At 35.9% G+C, this 24,937-nt stretch overlaps 1 protein-coding gene across 1 annotated transcript in view; it reads left to right on the forward strand.

The window, feature by feature from the left end:
- The window catches only part of GNAT3 (G protein subunit alpha transducin 3), a 33,823-nt gene that overhangs the window by 7,633 nt on the left and 1,253 nt on the right, over nt 1-24,937 (forward strand). Inside the window, exons 3-7 of the mRNA XM_036424384.2 lie at nt 959-1,100; nt 5,334-5,491; nt 11,796-11,924; nt 21,758-21,887; nt 22,060-22,213. Of these exons, the coding sequence (XP_036280277.1) occupies nt 959-1,100; nt 5,334-5,491; nt 11,796-11,924; nt 21,758-21,887; nt 22,060-22,213 (713 nt within the window). The remainder of the gene's footprint in view (nt 1-958; nt 1,101-5,333; nt 5,492-11,795; nt 11,925-21,757; nt 21,888-22,059; nt 22,214-24,937) is intronic.

A 24,937-nucleotide genomic window follows, 5' to 3' on the forward strand; every position in this document is an offset into this window, starting at 1 on the left:
CTCTACTCCTTTTACTGCAGAACCCATTTGAAGATTTTAATATCTTGTGAAAGATTGTGTTCTTTTTCCCCCTATGCTAAAATCTCTAGGTAAAAGGACACAGCACAAATCTTTAATATCATGACATCCAAAATAATGCCTAATGAGCACAAAGCATTTTCCAAATAATAAGGAAGAAAAAAAAAACAACACAAACAGCTGAAAGAAACAAGAACATTTTATATAATAAAGATGCAATAAAGAAATTAGCATATGCAAAAATGTTAGCTTTTAATAGGTAAATCTATTTTAATCTATTTCTAAAACTATTGTAATATTTTTGAGTTCTGATTGAATTAGTGGAAGGAAAAGAAGAGTTCAGCCAAATTAAATGTCTGGGCATTGCAGCTTTGAGTACTCAGTGGCACGCATACACATGTAATGCTGCAGGAATTTAAAAGCCAGGAATTACCTACATTAAAAAAATAGATGCCTTTGTTATTGCTATAAATAGAAAGCACGTACTCCTATTTTTTAGCATGTCTTAAGTGAGAGGAAAAGACATAAATTTTATACTAAATTATTTCTTTTCCTCTTGATATCATGTGTCAACACTACTTATGCAACTTTGTCCTGAGGATCTGGAAGTTTTTTCTTTTGAAAAAAAATAAGCTTTCTAAATAAAATGTTCATGATTTTCCCATTTTTAGTAGTGCTTTATCTAGAGCAAATCCTAAGTTGTCTTTATGCTTAGCATTAGCAATTCAGAAAGAAAATATTATATTAAACCCAAATGATAATAAAAATTTTAAAAAATTGTTAAAAATTTAAAAATTTTTTTAAAAATATGTATGGACAAAATTCTTCCTTTTTCAATAAATATATACTTTAATCTTATTTAATCAAATTATTATTGTGTTTTAGTATTTAAAAAAATCAATTGTTTGACTCACAAAAGCTTTTCATGCTTAAATTATAGGATCATCCATAAGAACGGTTACAGTGAGCAAGAATGCATGGAGTTCAAAGCAGTAGTTTACAGTAATACATTGCAATCTATCCTAGCTATCGTGAAAGCCATGACCACTCTCGGGATTGATTATGAAAATGCCAGAAGTGCAGTAAGTATGATAATACTCACAGTTTCATATCCTACAATGGAGCATGAGCAATAAAACAGTAGGACTTAATAAACTTATAATACTATCATAATTATACCAAAAGTTTAAGAATATGAAATGTGAATTTTGAAAACATTAATTCTGTTTAATGTAAGATTTTCTATTTTCTTTTAAATGCAATTTTTCTTTTATAATTTTATTCAACATTAGATATACCTAAAAGTAAAACCTAATATCCAATAATAAACTATATTAGAGAAAAATACTGTTTTTATTTGCTAAACACAAAAGAGTTTATTCCACAAAATCAAACTGTAAGATATCTGTATTTATTTTCTTAGTTTCATTGGGAGTCATTTCATGGAGACTTTATTTGTAATAAAAACACTGCAATTATTATTGTTCAATGATCATTACAAAGACGCATGGAACCGATTATTTAATAACGTTATTTTTAAAAAGAATTCAAAATTATGTGGTTAAAATGTTTCTATATTAAATATACTCAAGGAGTCAGATTTGTTATTAAAGATAGCAACTAAGTAGTTTCATTCTTTTATTTTCTATTTTGTAATGTAATTATTTACTGTTAAAGTACATTTAAAATCAACTTGTTTTAAAACAGGTTGTGCGTAAGCATATAAAGCCATTTTAGTTGACAAACTAAGCACGTAGTATCTAAAGAACAATAGTCAGCCACACCCAAAAGAGGGAGTAACTGTGTACAATTCTTAGGAAGAACTCACCCATTTCCCTATCCCCTCCGGGGGAGCAGCTGGTTGCATCCGATGTCAATTGAATTGTTCCCAAAGTAATTCTTAGATACCTTGATATGTGATAATAAAAACAGAGAAGAACAGTATAGTAAGTACAAAGGAAAAAAGTGACATTTATGCTTTTCCCCATTTGACCAGTACTTTTAGATCGTGTAAATAACCATTGGAAGCCATTGGGATGAAAATAAAAATATTTAATGCTATTATCTTTTTTTCCTATTTTTCTTAAGGCATAACTGACATACACTATTACACGTGTTTCAGGTGTACGGCATAATTTTTTCAACATTTATGTATCTTATGACGTACGTGATCACTGCAATTTATCCAGTAACTATCTGTCACTGTACAAAGTTAATTTGATAATATAGATGATATTCCCTGTGCTGTACATTGCATCCTGGTGATTGTAGCTAGAAGTTTGTACTTCTTATTCCCTCTCACCCTAGTACTTCTCCCCAAATAGAGTGAAATCATAACCAATTTATCTTTCTCTGGCTTATTTTACTCTAAGTTCATCCATATTGTTGCAAATGGTAAGGTTTCATTTTTTATGACTGAGTAATATTCCATTGTACATATGTGTGCAGATGTATGTGTTTATATATATATGTGTGTGTGTGCATAAAAAAAAAACAACTGTTTTATTCATTTTTCTATTTCTGGACACTCGTGTCATTTCCATATCTTGACTATTGTGAATAATGCTGCAGTGAACGTAAGGATGCATATGTCTTTTTGAATTAGTGTTTTTGTTTTCTTCTTGATAGCTACCCAGTAGAGAGCCTCCTGAATCACATGGTAGTTCTATTTTTTTGTTTTCTGAGGAACCTCATACTACTAATTTTAAAAAATATAGCTCTGCCTCTTCCTGACAGTTAGCATGGAAATGTCCTTGGGGGAAATACTTTGTAAAGCAGTGTCAGGAGTTCTGTCTGGAGGCGCTCCTTCCTTTTCAGCTTACCCCACAACCCACCTCCAGTAAGTCCCCTACTTCTCTAGGTTACAGTTTTTCTCCTTCATGTAAAAGGGAAACTTGCAAGAACTGAACTTCAAATATCCTTCCTCTTTTTATCATCCTGAGATGTAGTGACCACACTGTTTTTCAAGGGAAGTTGAGTTTTCACTCTCACTGTCTTTTTCCTACAAGCCTAGGATGTTGAACTGCCCTTAAAAGACAACCTGAACTAACCCTCTTACTTAAAGATGTAAAAAAAAAAAAAAAAAAAAGAAGTTTCACAAAGGGTTGGCTTCCCTTCAATTGCTGGAGCTTAGAACAAAACCCACTTCCCCTGGATTCGATTAGGGTATTTCTTCCTATGCAAGGTATTTTGTAGAAACACTTGTAATGATTACTTTCCTTCTTCTAAGCTGTAATAATTCCTGAAATAGGTGTTCTTTCTGTATTCATTTGAGAATAATTCACTGTTTTAATTTTCATGTGTAATATTTCTTATGTTAGCATCACTGAAGTTGGAAATCACAACCTTGCCTATTGCTACTTATTTAAATACTAGTGGCCCAGTGCATGAATTCTTACGCTTTGAAAGGAACTATGGGTCGCGTGAGGCTGTGGTGGGCACAGGGGCGGGTCTTTGCCCATCCCCCACACCCTCATCCAGCCCCTCCTGCCATGGCCCCCAGTCCCCTGTCTGCTGGCAGCCCCAGTCCCACTGCCTCTGCCCCCACGTGCTGATGGTGGCACCTATCTCACCCGCTGACTGCATGAAGTGAATGGGGCCGGCGCCAGCAGCAGGTGCAAGTGGCAGCTGTAGCCCCGATGACCCTTCAGGAGCAGGAGGAGGTGGAGAAGCCCTCAGGGACAATTGGGGCCGGCAGCTGCCACTCGCACCCACTGACGGCACTGAGCTATTGGAGCCAGCACCCAGCACTGGCAGCAAGTGCAAGTGTTGGGTGGGACCATGGCCTTCGTAAACAAAGAATTTTCAGTAACCACCAGAGGCTCGCCCTGATGACAGCGACTGGCACTCCACCTTGGTCTGGTGCCTCCATTCACCTGCTCCACCATCTTGCCACGGCCAATGCTTGTCATGTTCTGTGCACTCCCCCTGGTGGTAAGCACACAACATAGGGACCAGTGGTTCGGTTGTTTCCCCATTTGGTCTGTTTGCCTATTAGGGTTTCTTGTAGAGAGATATTGTGTGCTTACTATGGCTCAGTGTTTGCAAAAAGGTGATGCCAGCACCTGAAATCTTTTGGTTAAAAGTCTTAATGATCTGACACTCATGATGAATGAAGATAATAGATTCTGTACAATGCTGCCATTATGCTTACTAAAATTTAAAAGAAATGCAATTTATTCAAAATGTGCATTGAATGGGAAGAAAAATAGATTAATTTAAGCAGCACTAAGCAACTGGCACAACTTCTCAGGAGGACCTATGTTCTCAAGTATCAAGCATCACCATCGTCAGGCACTGCACACTCAGATTTTTATTTAAACTAGCATAAATGATAGCCTTTTCAATCACAATCATTCGTATTTGATTTTAGGATTAATGCATTTTCCACACCTGACTTAAACTGTGTACTCAACAGATTAATTGCTAAGCACTTTACTTATGTATACAACTCAGGGTTCTGATTTCCCATGGCTTTATCTTTTCTTTTTGTTTGTTTCTTTATTTATGCCAAGTTATATATTCTTACATAGCCTTTGCACATTATCACACAAATTGCCATTCAAAGAGAAAAAGAGTCTTAACCAAAAATTTATGTGAGTTTTTTGGTTACTGGTTTCTTAAGTTTAGAACAGTTACTTAGTTGCTTTTCTATTTTTCTTTCTCTTTTCCTTTTTTTTATTGTCTTAACTTTGCCCTATTAATTTGCCCCCAAAGGCATACAATTAACAACACTACATTGGATGTTCAAAATATTGAGTATATTAAATTGTTTACCATTAGTAATATTATTACAAAGAGGCACATGGTGGCAAATAATATTGTATATCAATTTTTAAGTATGATTTTAGAATATTAAGTTTTATTTTCAATTTCTCTAATTCTTATTTGATATTTTATTTCCTAGGGGGAAATGTGGCCATTATCAAATGAACACTATGTGCCAATTTAGATTCAATCCATTACCCTTTTATGAGCATTTGACCATCTGAGAGCTCAATGAACTTATACCAAGCAATTGTTATCCCTTTTTACATCATAATCAAAACTTAATGATTTATAGCAAAATATATATCAAAATAGCCTGTCTTTTTAATGATAATATTTAAATCTATTAATTTTTGCAATAGAGAACTCTTTTGGGTATTATCCAGTGATCATAAGGTACTTTAGATATATTGTTTACATGTTCAATGGAATTATTACCTAAGGAAATCATATAAAATCATCCAGTTTAAATGTTCTATTTAAAAAAAAGAATATGTGATTTTAAATAATGACAAATTTTTATTCTTTTCATAAAAACATTGCCATAGGAAGACCAAAAACAACTCTATGCGATGGCCAATACCCTGGAAGATGGGGGAATGACGCAGGACCTGGCGGAGGTAATAAAGCGGCTGTGGAGAGATCCAGGGATTCAGGCCTGCTTTGAAAGGTCAGCTGAGTATCAGCTCAACGATTCAGCAGCTTAGTAAGTGAATACATTTTGACAGGAATTGTAGTGGAAATATTTACAATTAAGAATTATAACTGTATACTCCTTACTCATACTCACAAATAAGAAAAATAAATGGTTTTTCATTTTATTATACTAAAATAAAAAGTAATTCAAGATAAATAAAAAAGATCAAAATAATATAAATGAAATGTAAAAAAAATATAACCAGGGAAGCATCCTATATAATAAAACCCTAATATGCAAATCAAATGAAAAGCAGAATGACAGGTCGCTATGACTCACACTGACCACCAGGGGACAGATGCTCAATGCAGTAGTTGCCCCCTGGTGGTCAGTGCACTTGCTCAGCCAGAAGCCAGACTCACAGCTGACGAGCGCAGAGCTAAGGGACAGCAAACCGAGCGGTAAGGAACAGTGAGCAGGCGGGCAGTTAGGAGTGAGGGATCCTGGACTGCTAGAGGGATGTCTGACCTCTGGCTTAGGCCTGACCCTGGGCCCTTATACCAAGTCAATGGACTTATACCAAGCAATTGTTATCCCTTTTCACATCATAATCAAAACTTAATGATTGATAGCAAATAGGACATCTCCTAAGGGGTCCCGGACTGCGAGCAGGCACAAGCCAGGCTGAGTCCCCTTCTTGCACGCCCCCTTCAGTGCACAAATGTCTTGAACCAGGCCTCTACTTTTAAATAACTAATTTTGAAATTATTTTCCTGAGAAGATCTTTGTGTTTTAACTATGTTCTCCAGACCAGCTGGTGTGGCTCAGTGGTTGAATGTTGAGCTATGAACCAGGAGGTCACTGTTGGATTCCAGGTCAAGTCACATGCCTTATTATTCTTGTAGCATTTGCAGCTACCAAGATTATTAGCTGATAATAGCAAGCAGAAGTTTAGGGGGGGGAAAGCTCAATTCCTTAAGAAAGCATTTAATCTCTGACCTACCCTAGAACTACTCTATAACTGGACTACTGCTGTTATGTAAGGTTAAAAATAAAAATAAAATCCTTGTGCCCAAGCTGGTTTGGCTCAGTGAATAGAGCATTGGCCTTTGGACTGAAAAGTCCCTGGTTCAATTCCAATAAGGGGCACATGCAGCCCATCGATGGTTCTCTCTAATCATTTATGTTTCTATCTTTCTATCCTTCTCCCTTTCTCTCTGAAATCAATAAATATATAAATGTATATGCATATTTAAAAAAGATAAATGGCTACTAATTTATTAATAAATAAATAGATAGTAGATAAACTTTTTTTTATTCAAAGTAAAAAGAATTAATTATTTTGCATCATAATTAACATAAACACAGCATGGTGACATGCACACTAAAGTTTGGGCTATTCATTTTTTCTCTATTCATGTTATTGAAGTCATGGTCTGAAGTAATCTGATTAGTGACACATGCTCTGGTTCAAAGAGTTCTAGAAAAACTAGTGTATTGATATTCACAACACTTATACATTATGGAATTCTATTTTGAGTCTCAAGAAAGACTACATATAATTTTCACAGCTATCACCCAGTTTGCAATTATCAGCTCTAAGAAAGGAAGTTGTGACACTAGAAGCCCGATGCACGAATTCATGCACCAGTGGGCTCCCTTGGCCTGGTTTTCGGGATTGGACTGAAACCAGCTCTCTGACATTCACAAAGGGGCCACAGATTGTGAGCGGGTGCAGGCCAGGCCAACGGACCCCACCAGTGCACAATCAGGGCCAGGGAAGGAACCAGGAGGTTGGTCAATGGGAAGGGACTGTGGGAGGGCTCCAGGGCACCTCCAGCCCATCTCACTCAGTCCTGATCAGCCAAACCCCAGCAGCAAGCTAACCTACTGGTTGGAGTGTCTGCCCACTGGTGGTCAGTGCATGTCATAGTGAGAGGTTGAGAGGCCTTAGCATATCATTAGCATATTACACTTTGATTGGTTGGTCACCTGGTTGATCAGATACTTAGCCTATTAGGCTTTTATTATATAGGATTATGAAAATGACTTTAGGTTTCCATTTTAGTAACTGGTTTTTATCTTATCCCAAGGTCACATGGCTATAGGTATGTGTGTGCATGTATGTAAATATAGTTTCATTACATATTTTATATTTCTGTCCATGCATATTAATGTATAAAAGATATAAATAGAGTCTTTTTGGTGACCCCCAAACACAACATGCCAAGAGTAAGGAAAAACAACAACAGTAATGTGAAAGAGAAACAAATGAAAGATTATTTGAGTACAGGACAATAAAACTTGCATGATCTACAGATTTTTAATCATGTTGGGCAGAAGGATTATGGAGAGAGAAATATAAATTCTAGGAAAAGATAACAGTCTCCTGTGATTATTCATTTATATTAATTTTAAATCCCAAACCCAATGGATACATTGACCTTTACCAACTCTTGTCTCACCGATGAAGTAGAGAATGAACATCATCCTATGATTATATAAGCTTAAATAACTGCTTTTATAAGTGTCTCAGTACATAACCACATTTTAATACTAAGAGGGTTGTCAGTAGTATAGAAAAATATTTGGCTTTTCTATATGAATCATTGATAAAAAGCAGTCAAAATTAATAAGAAACTGAAATATGGAATATTTTCGTTAAAATTGGCTAGCAAAGTTCAAAAAAGGGAGGAAGAAAAAGTTAGTTAAATAAATAAATGATTGAAATCTGTTATTAGTTTTAGATACATATTACTGTTTAACATAATTTCCCTTAAAATGTATTTACAATTATATTATCATATGTTTACCAAGTTCTTTGCTCTTGAATAGCAAAAGGAATGTACATATTATAGACAAAATGGGCAGACAAAATTACATTTTATTGTATTTTCTAATTGTTTTCTTTATTTTGACACATAAAATGTGGTTTATACTGAGACTATCACAATATGGATTCATATTAAGAGCAATGTATCTATTCAAGTTAAACACATGTACATAATATCTAATTGCAGTAGAATAACAGCAGGAAAGATGATTCCACCTACATAATACACCCCATGTCTAAAAATAATTTTAGATAAAATCAAGACAAATGAAATATTAACATTTTTCTTCTTTGGGATCTTTTAAAGCAGTGTATCCCAAAGTGTGGTACGCTTATCCCCAGGGATACGGGAAGAGTTTGGTGGGGGTACGCGTTGCACCGGAGTTTTGTGGGGATATGCACTGCACTGTGCTTAGCTGCACCTAATTCTACGTTCTCATGAGTACGAGGGGTACTCAGCATTACGAAAATTATAGAAAGGGTACACATATGTCAAAAGTTTGGGAAACATTGCTTTAAAGAATGATTAAGTAAAAACTTGCTAAAAAAAAAAAATAGCTGAATGGCTATGGTTTTCTTCCAAAAATTAACAGATTTTCCTAAAATACTGAATGACATTCCATTTTTCAAAACTCGTTAATATAATATCAAATCAGGACCATATTCATGTCTATTTCAGATGCATTATATAAAGCAATGGTCTCTTTCTCTTCCTCTCTCTTCCTCTTCTTTCTTCTCTTTTATTTCCTTTCCTCCTCTCTTTTCTTCGTCCTCCCCTCCATCTTTTTCTTCCCCTATCCACCCTCCTTTCTTTCCTTCCTTTCTTTCCTTACTCTTTCTGTCTTTTTTTGTGTGTGAAAGAGAAATGTTTGTTATCCTCTCAAACAAAGATACCCTTCAAGATGAAGCTAACAGAGACAAGTGCTAGCAGTGTAAGGGAAAGAATACTGTTTGTTGGCAACATAGCACTTCCCCACCATCACTACCAGAACACTGAAGGAAAAGCATCATGACCTGGGCAAACAAGGGAAATATTTTCATTAATATCTTATTATTTACTCACCAAGACTGTCTATTGTGTTATTGAAATCGCATACATTTTAAGATTTAACATAGTCTTGACCAGAAAAAAAAAATGGTATTTTTACATGATAAAAAAAAAATTAGATATTTTTTAAAAACTTAGATATATATTTAGGCCTGTGGTTTGGTTTAAGTTTTAGTCTACAGGCTTGAAGCACCCAAATCCTATATTTGTTTATAGAAACAAACATTTTAAATGCAAATCTGTCACCCTGTTAATGTTTCTACTTTGCTTGAAATTATTTATATATACAAATAAAAGTACATTAAAATGTGACTTTACCAAAACATTCATTTGCCTATTATTAAAATAAATATCTATCATGGCAGGTATGTTTTTGTTTTTGCTTCTGCATCAACCAATTGACTAATAATATACCTACCACCAATGCAGACTTTGCCCATAAAAAATGCACAAAAAAACTTGATTCACAGAATAAAAAATAGGTAAGCTAGGAAAATATTCCAATACTTTCTTCTGACATATTTATTTTTTTAAATATATTTTATTGATTTTTTACAGAGAGAAAGAGAGAGGGATAGAGAATTAGAAACATTGATGAGAGAGAATCATCGATCAGCTGCCTCTTGCACACTCCCCACTGGGGATGTGCCCACAACCAAGGTACATGCCCTTGCCCGGAATCGAACCCGGGACCTTTCAGTCCGCAGGCCGACGCTCTATCCACTGAGCCAAACCGGTCCCGGCTCTTCTGACATACTTATATCTTAATTTTTTCTCATTTTTTTAAAAGATAAACTCTGTTAGAATAAAATGGAGTGATATATTTTCACATTATAACACATATACGTTCCTGGATTGTGATTGTCTATTTGTCCTTGGCCAAAATTTTTGCCTATTCTAAGTTTATTTCAGCTTAAAAGGAGAAAGATCCTTCAAGAATATATGATCTATATTGCTGTTGAATTTATTTTTTATTATTATTTTTTGACAATTACTTTTTTATTGTTTAAAGTATTACACATAGTAGTACATATAACTCCTTTCCCCCCTATTGACCTTCCCCCAGCCTCTCCTACCCCCTGTCGCATGCCCTCAACCAACCAACCCCACCCCCCAGTGTCTTGTGTCCACTGGATGTGCTTGTATGCATGCATACAAGTCCTTTGGTTAATTGTTTCTTCCCCTGCCTAACACTCCCATGCTGCTGCAAATGGCACTACACTGCTATAAAAATGAAGGAATTCTTACCATTTGGATTTATTTTTTTAACCAATGACAAATAGCTTTGCTTTTTTAAGGCCTTGTGCTAGTGCTAAGACATAAATAGTTCTTCAACTTAGGAAATTTCAACTTTAAAATGACTAATATTCAAGTGCATCCTACCTCTCAAATTTTAACTGAATGAATGAAAATCTATCATGATCTTTCTATTAAGCTACATTGGTTCATTATACTGTACAATTTAGTCATAAAAACCTTACTTGTCTATTGCTACCTCTAACATTTTTTTTTTTTTTCAGAAAAAGCCATATTGTTAAGCTACTGAAACCTTTGTATCAAAAATCTAGAACAGTGATTTTTCAACTGTGTTTAAAGCAATAAAACACTTTGGTTTAGGATCTGGTTTCAAGGATGAAGCTAAGAGTAGTTTCTTTCATCTAATCCAGCAGACTCGTTTTACAGAGCTCTGAGCTTGGTCAGACTTCTTCCCTTCACTCCTAGATACTGTGAGCAGAAAGAGAATAGAATCATCCTGGTAATAGCAGAGCTTCCAAATGTAGCCTCCAGAGAGTGTGGCTCACTGATGCAGGGATGGAAGAGTAGAGGAAGTAGAAGTGGGTACAGTGTGTAGGTTCAGTTTCTTGTCCCCAGGAGTGCTTCAGGCTCATGGGTGGCTTGGCAATTTCATGAATGAGTTCCACTGTGAACAAGCAAGAAAGTCAAACATTTCTCCTGTCATTGGACTAAGTGGATATAGTCATGGAACTTAATGAAATTTGTTCAGAATCCTAAGCTAGAAAATTCCACGGAAAACAACACAACAACTTTCAAATCATGATATTAAAACCAATCCCTCTTAAAACTCAGTGCCTAAATGCAAACAACCACATCTTGAGACTAGTCCAGTGATCATAATTACAAGGTAACATTTTTGCAGGAGGTAAGTCTAATAAAGAAAACTTACCCCTTAAATGTCTATCTACACACCGGCAAGCATATCACATACACCTTATAAAATACAAGCAAAGGCGACATTTATCTATCTGGTTTTAAAAGTGTCCCTACCCCTGCAGGTCAGCTGTATACCACACTCAGGGTAACGCAACCTCCCTGCCACCAAGCTCTTATCATTCTGAGGAGCAGAGTTTGAAAATCACCAATCTGGATTTTTATAATTTCAATGGACTCTGAACAACAATAATAACAACAACAAAAATCCTTTACAAAATTAAAGACATATACTAGCTATTTTGTTTGTTTGTTTTTGTCAGCTACCTTAATGATTTGGACAGAATAACGGCTCCTGGATACGTTCCAAATGAACAAGATGTTCTACATTCTCGCGTGAAAACAACGGGAATCATTGAAACTCAGTTCTCCTTTAAAGACCTGCATTTCAGGTATAAGCAAATATATTTTTTCACTATTCATAAAAAAATATGTCATCCTCAATATTTCTGTGCAGAGAAAAAGCTCTAGTTCATGTTCAAGTGCAGTGACTCCTTGGGAATGCTCACGAGGCCTCTTTTATTTCTTTACCGCTGTTCTTGCCTGCCTGCCCATAGCCTCGCACGGGGACCCTCATCCTGAGCTCCATCCATTCTTCCACTAACAGGTGGGAGCTAGACTTTCTTCCTCATCTTTGAAACTGATATCCCACTTACAAAAAGAAAAGAAAAAAAGAAAACATATTTAAATACCATTTAAGCAACAGGTGCTATGGGTCCTATTTCCTTTGCCTTCCAAGCATCCCATTTGCTTGAAATGCTCTTATTTCCTTAATTTACTTCCTTAATTTAAAATGCAAATAATTGAGAAGAGAATTATTTGAATATGATGCTGTTGACTGGAATAGCAAGGCCTACTTTATAAGTACGGTTTGGTTATGAAAATGATCCCATTAGTTTCGTTGTCGTCGCATTATCAAGACCACCTTAGAAATTCTATTGCGATTGGACTTGAGCTCCCGGAGGAAAACCCTTCTATTATAGGAAGAAATAAAAATCCATAGTGTAGTGGTAGAAAGTGTCCCTTGACACTTGAGCACCTCTCCCTACCAATCGTGGGTAAGGTGGAATACTAAACATTAAAACCAGGTTCTGCATGTATCCTTTAGTAATGAAAAAAAGTCAGTAAAGTATAATCAATAAAGTCATTCATGCATGCAGTAATGAAAGTATTTTTGAAAAGTAGAAAGAAAAAAAGTGCCATTAATTATTTGTATCAAATTGTGGGGGGAAATCCATTTTAGTGGGGAAATGTTTTAAGGCATTTTAAGTATTAAAATTGGTAATACAGACTATCTAATTACAATAGTTATTACAGGATAATTTACAAGTCAGTGTAGAAGAAAGCTCTTCAAAATGTATCCCTAAATCTCAGGCCCACAAGTCGTTAGTTTTCTGAAAGGTGAGTGGCAGAGCGAACCAGGGGAAAGGACTGCAAAGGCTGGGACACAGCCCCTGTTGGTCAGGTGGTAAGCAGAGCTTATCGGCAGTCCTGTCAGCACTGCGGAGCATCTCCTCTTTGGCAGCCTCTTTGTCCAGGCTTCTGATCTTTGGTCTAGTTTCTGGGGTTTTCCTTTGGGAGCTCAACTCCAATTGCTCTGTCCCCTCTGCCTGCCCCAAGTCTCTCAAAGCATTCCTGGCACATTACCTTTTCTGTCTTACTCTCCTTTCTCCCCTCCAAAAGTCTCACTGAAACACAGAGGGAGGTGTAAGCTTTGGATCTAGTCCTTCCATCCCCAGGTTCTCCATGAAAGAACAGCGGTTGTTGAGGAACGAAGGCCCGTTTTCTTTACTTGTCTAATGAGTTCACTGTAAAGTCCCAGTGGAAAGTTACCACGTGATGTTAGCATGTCTTATATAAGCTGATCGCATTTCACAGATCCTAGATTGTCTGGTTCTTAGGTTAGTTTTGAAAAATGAATGTCAGATATCAAACACCTTGAAGTTCACAGTCCTGGCCATTCTCAGAAATGCTGGTCTTTAGTATATTCTCAGAAATAGGTAGGCACCACATAAATAATCTTTTTTTTTTTTTTTTTTTTTTTTTTTTTTTTTTTATAAATAGTGTTCCTTCCTTAAATATTCAAGGCAAAGAGCCTCTGTACTTGCTGTTCTCTTTGCCTAAAATGTTCTGGCTTTGGATGTCTGTAAGGGCCAGGTCCTTCTTAAGTCCTCAAATCAAGTGCTATCTCCTCAGGGAGCCTTGACTATCCTATCTATTAATCATCCTTGCATATCCCTGTCACTACTATACTCAGCAGTGTGCTGGTAAATATATAAGAACAAGTTCTTGTGGGCAGGGAGAGGGTTAAGGCTTATTTGTGACTCTTGATTATTTCCTTGGTGTAAATAACCGACAATGTCCAGTTTCAACCGACCAACATGTTGTCACTCATGTAGAGTTGGGAAGAATTGCAAAGAAACAGTACTTACTAGCTACACCAATGTAAGCCGGTATCATATCATTGATATATTAAACTACATTTTTCTCTTTCGAAAAACCAATATATGAAACTGTTTCTTATTCAGTTTGCTCTTTCTGTTTCTGTTTCTGCCTCATACACTCTGAGCTCCAGGAGGCCAAGGGCCATGTCTGTTTACAGCTCTATCTTCTGTAATTATCAGTGTGGCTAGCAAAAAGCGGGCACACAGTCAATTCCTGCTAGATGAATACATGTACTACGATAGTTCAAACCTTCTATGTACATTATCTTTACACCCTCACTGTCATATAACCAGCTGGGCATTGCAATCCTTACATAGAATCAAGAACCAAGGAATGGAAGCTAAGCCCAACATGGCTAAGGGGTTGAGCATTGACCTGAGAACCAGTAGGTCACAGTTTGATTTCCGGTTATAGGCTCGATACCCCAGTAAGGGGCAAGCAGGAGGCAGCCGATCAATGATTCTCTCTCATCATTGATGTTTATATATATCTCTCTCCCTCCCCCTTCCTCTCTGAAATCCATAAATATATATATGAATAATTGAGTCTAATAAAGAATATATATATAAAATGAAAGCTAGAACTAGGTGAAAGATTTCCCCAAGATCATTTATAGAAGTACTAGAAATGTGATTAGCACGCACAAATTTCTCATTTCAAAGACTGCACTTTTACACTACATATCAGTGATGGGCTATGGGTAAATTGATATGAAAACTATTCTTTTTCTATAATGTATGTGCTTCTGCTAGTATTGTTGGTCATTCATGAGTCCCTTCAGAGAGAAGAGGGGAAGGAGAATAAAATCAGCAGCCTGTTGGGGAGATATCTTTGAGCTGGCAGGCCCCTATGGGACTCCTCGAGCCTGTGCTTCTAAAACCAGGGCACATGATGATTGCCAATGAACTCCTGAAACCTCAGAAGTCATGTTCATTTCCCGGAACATCTATTTTACTCAGATCTAAATATAAATATTCATAAATGTATAAAGCAAATATTCTGAGTAGAATGCATTTGCATTTTAAAAATAACAGTGTTTTAAATATATTTTTTTCCTTCCGTTTAGACCTCTAGACCTTCATTAGTACATGCTTGTTTTTTTGCCCTGTTGTAGTTCAGAAGTTAATTTTGTACACATCATATTAACTCCTATAGGTATGGGTCCTCCTTTTCTACTTTCGTACACTGCTGGCCCTAGTGGAGGAATGAGAAACATTTTGCTAATTCTTTATTACAATATCAATGCCAAAACGTAAGCTGTTATGAATTGAATTATGAAGCCCTGTTCGCACTTATTTTGACACTAGAGACTGGGTGCACGAATTTGTGCATGAGTGGGGCTCCTCAGGGTGGCCTGCAGAGATCAGACCCCAGCTTGTGCCCCCAGCCTGCAGTCCTGAATGGCACCCTATCTTGGCCTGGCTCTACCCCCTCACCGGCTCTACCATCTTGCCTGTGGGGCAATCAAACCAGGGACAGGGCCCTTGCCCTCAGTGCCCGGGAGTCAGGTGGCAGCCCTGCACCCTGCTGCTGCCACAGGTCACCATCTGTGGGGTGAATGGCAGAGCAATAAGGCCCTCACTCACACCTGCCCTGGCCTTGCGCCCACTCACCTGCTCCACCATCTGCTGTAGTCTTGCTCTTGTCAGGCCCATTAAGGTTTGAGCTGCTGCCAGCACCATGTCACCAACACCCACCATGTTCCACACCACCCCCTGATGGTCATCACACTTCATAGTGAGCAGTCGAACTCCTGGTCAAACTCATAATTGAACAACCGTCTGAGGGGGAAATTTGCATATTAGGCTTTTATTATATAGGACAGCAATTTCTACACTATGCAACTACTACCTCTTTGCCATCCACTAAAACCACTTTTCAGCTCTTAATGGTTTTTTTTCTTTCTCATTGACTTAAGAGGGCAAGTTATTAAAAGCATCTTATATGAGGAAGAAAATGCAAAAAAAATTCTCTACAAAATTTTTAAATATTTAAATTTTACTATAAAATATTAAAGAACAGAGTTATGCTTTTTATAGAACTCTTTTTTAAAATATATTTTTTATTGATTTCAGAGAGGGAGGGAGAGAAAGGTAGGAACAGCCATGATGAGAGAGAATTGGCTGTCTCCTGCACAACCCCCACTGGGGATCAAGCCTGAAACCTGGGCGTGTGTCTTGACCAGGAATCAAACTGTGATCTCCTGGTTCTTAGGTCGATGCTCAGCCACTGAGCCACACCAGCTGGAATTTAGGGAATTCTTTAAAATCAATTAAATATAAGTTGAGTCACAGCAATATTAATCCCTTAATAAATTCTCACAATTAAGTCATCTTTTTTTCTTTTTCTGTAGTGCTGAATAAAATTATCTAAAAGCACACAGGCATTTGTAGTGTAAAATTTTGTAGTATTTCAAAATAGGAAATATAAAAACAATGTACATTCCAATTTATTTCAGAAAGCACCCAGGTATTAAAATATAGTGCATTAGCATTGATTTGTATTCACATAGTATAAATCATCATATCACTATTTAAAAACCAAATACTTAATTTACATATTAAATTATTCAGGAATTTTAACTAGGAACTTCAAAATGGAAAATTACCTCTGCCAATGTACTATATCATTTTCATGTATCACCTAATTTAGTGGAAATTACCTAGAATTCTTATCAAATCAGAATGCCAATTGTCAAACTGATAAAATTAATTACCTGTACAGATGTTAAAGTACTATGTAAATGAAAAATGCAATGCAAATACAAGACCTTCTATCTTTGTAAAATAATTCCTCAGGACAAAGAATTTACTGATTTATCAGAATTTATTCACAATTAAAGAGAAGCCACTTTTCATGATTAAGAAACAATTGACCGAACACAAAATCATGCAGAAGTCAATGAAAAGAGGTCAGAAAATATTACAACATAAAGCTTGAGATTTTCTAAATTCAATATAATTATTTTCAACATTCAAATGGATCTCATATAAAATAAATTATAATTTTCCTGAATTTGGAGTCATGCGCACTATGTTAATTTCTGGGAAGTTAGACTCATCTAATCTCAGGAGTGAGTCTGGTGCCTACCCAGCAGCTGTATTTCAACTTAGCTTTGTTATTCTCTACTAGGTCTCATAGAGCAATAACTCATGTATACTATCTATTTGATTAAGTTATGTTTATAGTTAATATTACCAAAATAATAAGTTACAGAATAATAAGTTATTAATGTGTGATTTATTATGGTGATAGAATTTATTTTAATGAATGTATAAATTATATCATTCAAAAATTAGAGAATTATATAGTGGGCATTTTAAGTTTCAAATATGCACATAGACTTGGCAAAAAGTATGTATATAGCGGTACTAACAATTTGGGAGTTTAGAGACCCTGGGTCCCTCATGGTTGTAAGTCCTTTTGATTTTGTTTTTTTAACCCCAAACAATTAAGGATTTTAGAATGATCTCTGTGCATCTACTTTATGTCTGTAATTATGTTCTGAGTTTTAGAACATGGCACAGGACAAAGGCTGGATTAGGCCATTTTCCCGTGGCTCCGTAGTGATGAGACGGATCCACCTGTCATGTGGCCATCTTAAGAGGTTATGTCAATTGTGTTAAAACCAAGTATACTGAATAAACCTCATAATTTAATAATTTAAAATAATAATTCAAGTACATATTTAAATAAAGTCATACTCAGATTAGATCTTATTTTTCTGAGATCAAATAAATAGATGTCAATAATTATAATTTTTCTCATTTTACTTATAAGATGAGTAAAAAAAATTTAACAAATAAATTAGCTGCGGTAGCATTATTTATTTTTAGCTATCCTATGTTGTATAATGGTTTTGCAAGCACTGCAAAGGGCAGATTAATAATAATCTATTCTGATAGGAAGTATGAATAATCTTGTGTGGTAAATATTTAACCAATTGTTTACCATAAACCCATAAAACTCAAAAATTTATAATAGACTATAAACTCAACTGTTTAGTCAACTGCTTAATATTAAGCTATAAAACTCTGGTGACTTGGCTTATATTAATGCTATGGGCAATTTAACAAATTATTGATGTTCAGCTATGAGTTAAAAGCCTGACCAGTCAATTTACATACATTTTAGGCATTTAAAAAGTTTTTTAAAAATTCTAACTTAAGTACCTTACTTAATAAGAAAATACGTATAACCAAAAATAAGAGCAAAATCCTTAATCCAAAATGAGAACTGCAAGTTCCAATCACTGTTATTATGGCACTCTGGTTACCCTAACTGCTTAGGAAATAAAGGGTATTCAAGCTGTATCACATGTCCATTCATCAGATTAATTGCCCAGATAGATTAGCCCAAACCAAATATTCATCAGCAAGTATATGTGTTCTTTGTGTTTATTTTTGTTTTTCACAGCATGGTCATGATGGAATATAAACACACACATGTATAAAATTACTTCTTCAGTGAAATGTATAATAAACAAATGCTCTACTTTGGGAATCTCCATATTGTATTAATAGGATGTTATGCTTTATAGCTCTAAAATAAGCCTCAAATTAAAATTTAGAGAAACCCCTAAAGTGAAAAGGGATGTATGAAAAATAAATTATGACAACAGCAGAAAAGTATAATGTAAGCTTTCTTAGAGCTAACATTACATCCTGAAGAATCTATATGAAAGCAAAACTCCAGCTATTGGTATGATTTCCTAATGAACATTTCAGTTCTATAATGTTTTCATTACTAGGGACTCTCTGTAAATTATTTTTAATTTAAAAATCTATCAACATGAGAGAAACAAGATTATCCTCTCAGAGGTAAAATATTTGGTAAGCATGCAAGGAATCTGAGCAGTTATATAAAGTTACATTAAGAATATTCTCAGATTTGTAAAATTTGAATATATCTGATCAAAATTATAAATGTGATTAAATAAAGAACCAATCAAAATAGATGGAGATGGGGTCATTGTCCATAAAAGAAGATAAAAGAGGTCCAAAACAAATGCTAATAGGACTAACCCCAGCCCTGTTTAATAGGGAAAACTTAATCAATCTATTTTGGAAATTGGCTCCTATGGCACCATCATTCTTACTGTGAAATTTGAATATTTGGCACTCAGTACAAATATCCCATTCATCCAGTGACTTTTGTCCTGGCTCTGTGATTCATTAGTTTTTCCTTATAGATACCCACCCTGGAAGCAAACCCTGAGAGAGGATTAGAGCAAAAAAAAGAAACAAGAATTATGGAGGTTCTTCCATGTTAAAATTGAGTGGGTGGGACTACAAGGAGTGGTTTTACTTTGACAAAGCCCATCATAAGTTTAAACCTAGTGATGTACAGTCAGTCCATCCTCAACTTTACAAGTTAATGCATTTTTGTCCAACGACAAATCATATTTCTTTGCCAACAAATGATCCACCATATCTTACCTAATAAAAGAGAAACATGCAAATTAACCATCACTCTGCTATGCCCACAGGCAATCAGAGTGAGCATGCAAATTAACCCAGCAAAGATGGAGGTTAAATTGCATATGCAGGTGCAGGGTGGGCTGGGAGGGGCATGATGCTTGCTATAAGGGGAAGGGGGGGGGGGGCGGAGGGAACTACCGGAGCCGAGCTCTGCACAGAAGAGAGGACATGCTGGCTCTTGTGCGGCCAGGGAGCTGGGACTTGCTGGCTCCCGGGTGGCTGGGAGTGAAGCCAGAGGAAGAAAGGCCTATTTTTGCACGAATATCATGCAATGGGCCTCTAGTATTTACATATGGTTAAATGGAGAATATGTGAAACACCTGGAACCCAGACTGTCTATCTCCATTAGTAAAATGAAACAAAACACCTGAAAGGTGGAGAATATGCCCAGGGAACTGTTTGGCACCACAGAGAACCGTCTGACCAGAGGAGGAATGTCAGACTTCACAGTAAAGGTAATGGCAGTTTCACTTGATGAGGGTTTGAGACTTACCCAGATAATATGTCCTACTCTGGGACCTCTAGTCAAAGAAAGTCGATCTAAACTTAATGATGTTCACAACACCCCATGTTCTCTCATTCCTTACACATGCACTTTACATTAATATAACCCCTTCGTGCCAGTAACATGAAATATACTCATTTATTTAGCAAATTTTTATTGCATGTCTATTGTGTATGAGGGATAGTGCCTTGCACTGGGGATATAGCCATCACTACGATAGATAAGGTCCCTACCCTCAAGCAGCCACTATTCTATTAGGGCAGATAACATATACTAAATATGCAAAACATATAAATAAGCGAACCAGTTAACGACTGATTGTGACAATTACTATAAAGGAAACTAAGAGAGTGGTGTGATAGAAAGTCAGTGAGGGATGGAGGAGACATTAACAATGAGACCTGCTGAGAAAGAAGGGTTACACAAGGAAAAGGGGAATCATGACACATGGAAAGAGACAACAGAAATCCTGAAATAGCAAAATTTAGGTTTATATTAACGGAACTGAAAGAATAACCTTGTGATTGAACTGCATTAAAAAGAGGAACTAAGCTTGGATAGGCAAGCAAGAACCAAAATAACTGTGATCTTAGTGCTCATTAAGCTAGTTTGTGTTTGATGCTAAAGGGGAAAAGATGCCACGGAAAAATAGACCTCTGGCCCTGGTCAGAAATGTTGGTGGTTTATCCAAGAGGAAATGAGTAGGAGAGAAGTGGTTGAATTAGAATCTGCATTTTTTAAGTGTTCTAAATGGATGGTAAGGGGATGTGGGGCATTAAAAATATAGTTTCTGTATTGAATTGCCATGTCCACATTGTTGCCTTGTAACAAAATACAAAAACAGAAGGAGAACCAAATATTCAACTATACCTCCTCTGAGTAAGTTTATTGACCCTTCAGGCTGAAATAAATCTCCCTCTAGGCTCACACTTTACCTTGTAGATTAGAATTTTATTTTAAAACAGTGTAACAATGTATTTGTTTTCCGCTTTGAAGATAGTGAGGATATTTTTTCATTTTTGCAACAGTAGGTCTTAGCACAATGTCTAGTGCATGGATTTATTTCAGGGCTCTCTATTCTGTTTCATTGTGTCTATGCGCCTTTCTATGCCAATATCATATTGTTTTAATTAAGATAGCTTTGCAATATAGTTTGAACTCAAGGAATTTGATGCCTCCAACTTGGTTCTTCTTCCTCTAAATTGCTTTGGCTATTCAGATCTTTTGTGGTTCTATACAGATGTTAGGATTGTTTGTTCTATTTCTTTGAAAAATACCAATGAGATTTTAATATGGATTGCATTAACTCTATAGCATGGGCATTTTAACAATAGTAATTATTCCAGTCATGATCAGGTTCAATAATCATTTGAATAAATGAATGTAGAAAGAGCTAAGAAAACAGTCCAGGAATTATATTACCAGAACTATGTTAGTTTCCAATCTTCTTGTGAATTATATTAATTTAAGAATATATGTATAAACTTTGATCAAAATCTCCTAAGGCTAATCAATTTCTTAATAAAACTCTAAGCTACCTTAAATTTCCCACATGCTCAAAGTCATCGTGTAATTTATTTTACTATAGTTTGCATGAAGTAAAAAAAGAAAATGATGGAATCTCTTCTTTGCTCCTTGAGCTGAAAATTGGCCAAATAAGATGTATTTTATAATGAATAAAAATCAAAAGACTACCTTCTAGAGATATGAAAGTATCCTTTTAAAATTATAAAAGATATTGAGAATTTTGGAGGCTATTTGCAAGTTTTGTTATTCTATTATTATTTTTTTTAAGAATGTTCGATGTTGGTGGACAGAGATCTGAGAGGAAGAAGTGGATTCACTGCTTCGAAGGAGTTACATGCATTATATTCTGTGCAGCACTCAGTGCCTATGACATGGTCCTAGTGGAAGATGAAGAAGTGGTAAGTCTAAAAGGAATATAAGGCCAGGGTGAAAAACAATCATTTTCAGTTTGCAATATTACCACCACATTTTCCAACACAGTCAAGGCCCTCCAAAGGTGTTATTTCTAGATCCAAGATTAACATTTTGCAAATAATGATTCTACACATTCTCATCTTTTAAACCAAACAGAACAGAATGCACGAAAGCCTTCACCTGTTCAACAGCATCTGTAATCACAAGTACTTTGCCACCACCTCCATTGTCCTGTTTCTCAATAAAAAAGATCTCTTTCAAGAAAAAGTCACCAAAGTGCATCTTAGTATCTGCTTTCCAGAGTACACTGGTAAGATAATTTCCATATAATTACAGAGTAGTAAAAATTTATGTAGATACGTATTTCCTTATCTGGATCTTGACATGCAATATTTATGAGGTTGAGGCTTGTAGTACATTTTGAGTCGTGTGTGTGATCCAAACTGGAAAGAATTTTATAAGAGAAAATGTCCCTACTTTGCATTAAAGCAAAGCTCTAGTAAATAAATAGGAGATGGTTCAATAGACTGGTGTTGGTACTCCATAATAATGTATCAAGTGATGTTGCAAACATTAAACATTGTAATAGGAATGTAAATCTTATTTCAGATTGGAATTTTTCATATATTTCCTAATGAAACCTTGGGATGCTGTATTAGATGTCAGTACCTTCTCAAAGTATGAATTAAATTTCCCAAAGGATAGCATGAATGAATTTGAGAATAGTGGCACCCTTTCTTTTTCTAATTGTCCTAGAACTTAAGAGGTTTAGTGCTGGTCCTATTAACCAGTATTTATAAATGTCAGGTTCTCTAGAAGGGTTATTTTCCCTTTGGAAACTTTTTTTTTTGCTGTTATATGCTCTGTTGTCAGTGAAATTGGGTAAGATAAAAATATTTATGATTTATACACAAATACAAGCAATTTCACTATTTGATACATGAGTCACCCAGATGTTACTAGGACTACGGCCTTTTGTCAAAATGACTATATGTATTAGTTTATAATTAGTGCTTGTATCTTTCTTCTGAATTTATAAATATTAATTATATGTTCACACATTTATCATATGATTAAATATCATGATTCTATATTGAATATTATATATTTTTAAATTTTAATTGACTTCAGAGAGGAAAGGAGAGGGAGAGATAGAAACATCAATGATGAGAGAGAATCATTGATCAGCTGCCTTCTGCATGCCCCACACTGGGGATCAAGCTTGCAACCTGGGCATGTGCCCTTGACCAGGATCTAACAAGGGACCCTTCAATCTGCAGGTCAATGCTCTATCCACTAAGCAAAACAGTCTAGGATTTAAATATTACAAATTAAATAATAGACTTACAACAATGCTTTCTTTTAAGTACTAGAGTGTACTTCTTAGACCAGTTTTTAGTTTAGAAGAGAAAATACAGAGTTCCCATATACTCTCTGGTCAGCTCCCACAGTTTTCCCTATTATTAACCTCTTACATTGCTGCAGTCTTGTTACAGTTGATGAACAGATATTGGTACATTATTAACTAAAATCAGCAGTTTCGGTCTAACTGGTTTGGCTCAGTGGATAGAGGGCCTGCCTGTGGACTGAAGGGTCCCAGGTTCGATTCTGGTCAAGAGCATGCACGTTGGTTGCGGGCACATCCCCAGTAGGGGGTGTTCAGGAGGCAGCTGATTGATGTTTCTCTCTCATGGATGTTTATAATTCTCTAGTTCTCTCCCTAACTCTTTAAAAAAATCAATAAAATATAAAAATAATAAACAAACAAACAAACAAATAAAGTCAGCAGTTTGCATTGTGTAAGTATTTGTGTACAGGTCTATGGGTTTTACCAAATGCCTCTCATGTGTCCACCATGATTGTATTTTACAGAATACTTTCACCGCCTTACAAATCTCTGTGCTCCACGTTCATACTTCTCCCCACTCTCCAACCCTTGGAAACCACTGTTATTTTCACTTCCTATAGTCTTGACCTTTCCAGAATGTCATATAGCTGGAATTAAACAGTATGTGGCATTTTCTAATGCCTTTCGCTTTTCAATATTAAATGCAATATGCACTTCAATGTCCTCCATATCTTTTCATGGATTGATAGCCCACTTGTTTTTATTGTGGAATAATATTTCATTCTATAAACAAACCTCTCTCTGTATCCTTTCACCTATTGAAGGATATCTTGGTTACTTCCAGTTTGGGGCATTATGGATAAAGCTGCTATAAAACACCCATGTGCTGGTTTTTGTGTGTACATGAGTTATTGTGCAAATACCTCGGAGCACAATTTCTGGATTGTATGCTAAGACTACCTTTAACTTTGTGAGAAATTAACAAATTGCCTTCACAAGTGGCTGGACCATTTCTGCGTCCCCATCAGCCATAAATAAGAGTTCCTGTGGCTCCACATCTTTGCCAGCATTTGGTGTTGTTGGTGTTTTGGAATCTTAGCTGTTACGTTGTTTTAAGGATCGTCCCTTGTGGAATTTTTCTCCTGGTAATAATAAAATCTTACCTTCTTGGAGAATCTTTATGCTATTATTCTATCCTGTGTTATGTCCCCACTCAGCACAGTCTGCTAAAGCCATCAGTTGATCATTTTTAGGTGTCCTGTATTTGTTAGCCTTCTTATTTTATTTCTGCCTTCCCCAATTGATCTATTGTGTATCCTGCTACTAGTCTAACTTCCTTAAGCACAGCCTTCATTGGCTCTTTATTTAACTTTACTAAAACATCAGTCAAGCCGGGACCGATTTGGCTCAGTGGATAGAACGTTGGCCTGCGGACTGAAAGGTCCCAGGTTCAATTCTGGGCAGGGGCATGTACCTTGGTTGCGGGCACATCCCCAGTGGGGGGTGTGCAAGAGGCAGCTGATCAATGATTCTCTCTCATCGATGTTTCTAACTCTCTATCCCTCTGTCTTACTCTCTGTAAAAATTAATAAAATATATTTTTTTAAAAATCAGTTAAGAATAGTTTTCTATCTTACATTTCTCTTTTTAGCTACCCTGCTTAGTTGCAACATAGTTCATTATCTG

This window comes from Pipistrellus kuhlii, unplaced genomic scaffold (genome assembly GCF_014108245.1).
Source record: "Pipistrellus kuhlii isolate mPipKuh1 unplaced genomic scaffold, mPipKuh1.p scaffold_m20_p_10, whole genome shotgun sequence".
In the NCBI taxonomy this organism is placed as follows: domain Eukaryota; kingdom Metazoa; phylum Chordata; class Mammalia; order Chiroptera; family Vespertilionidae; genus Pipistrellus; species Pipistrellus kuhlii.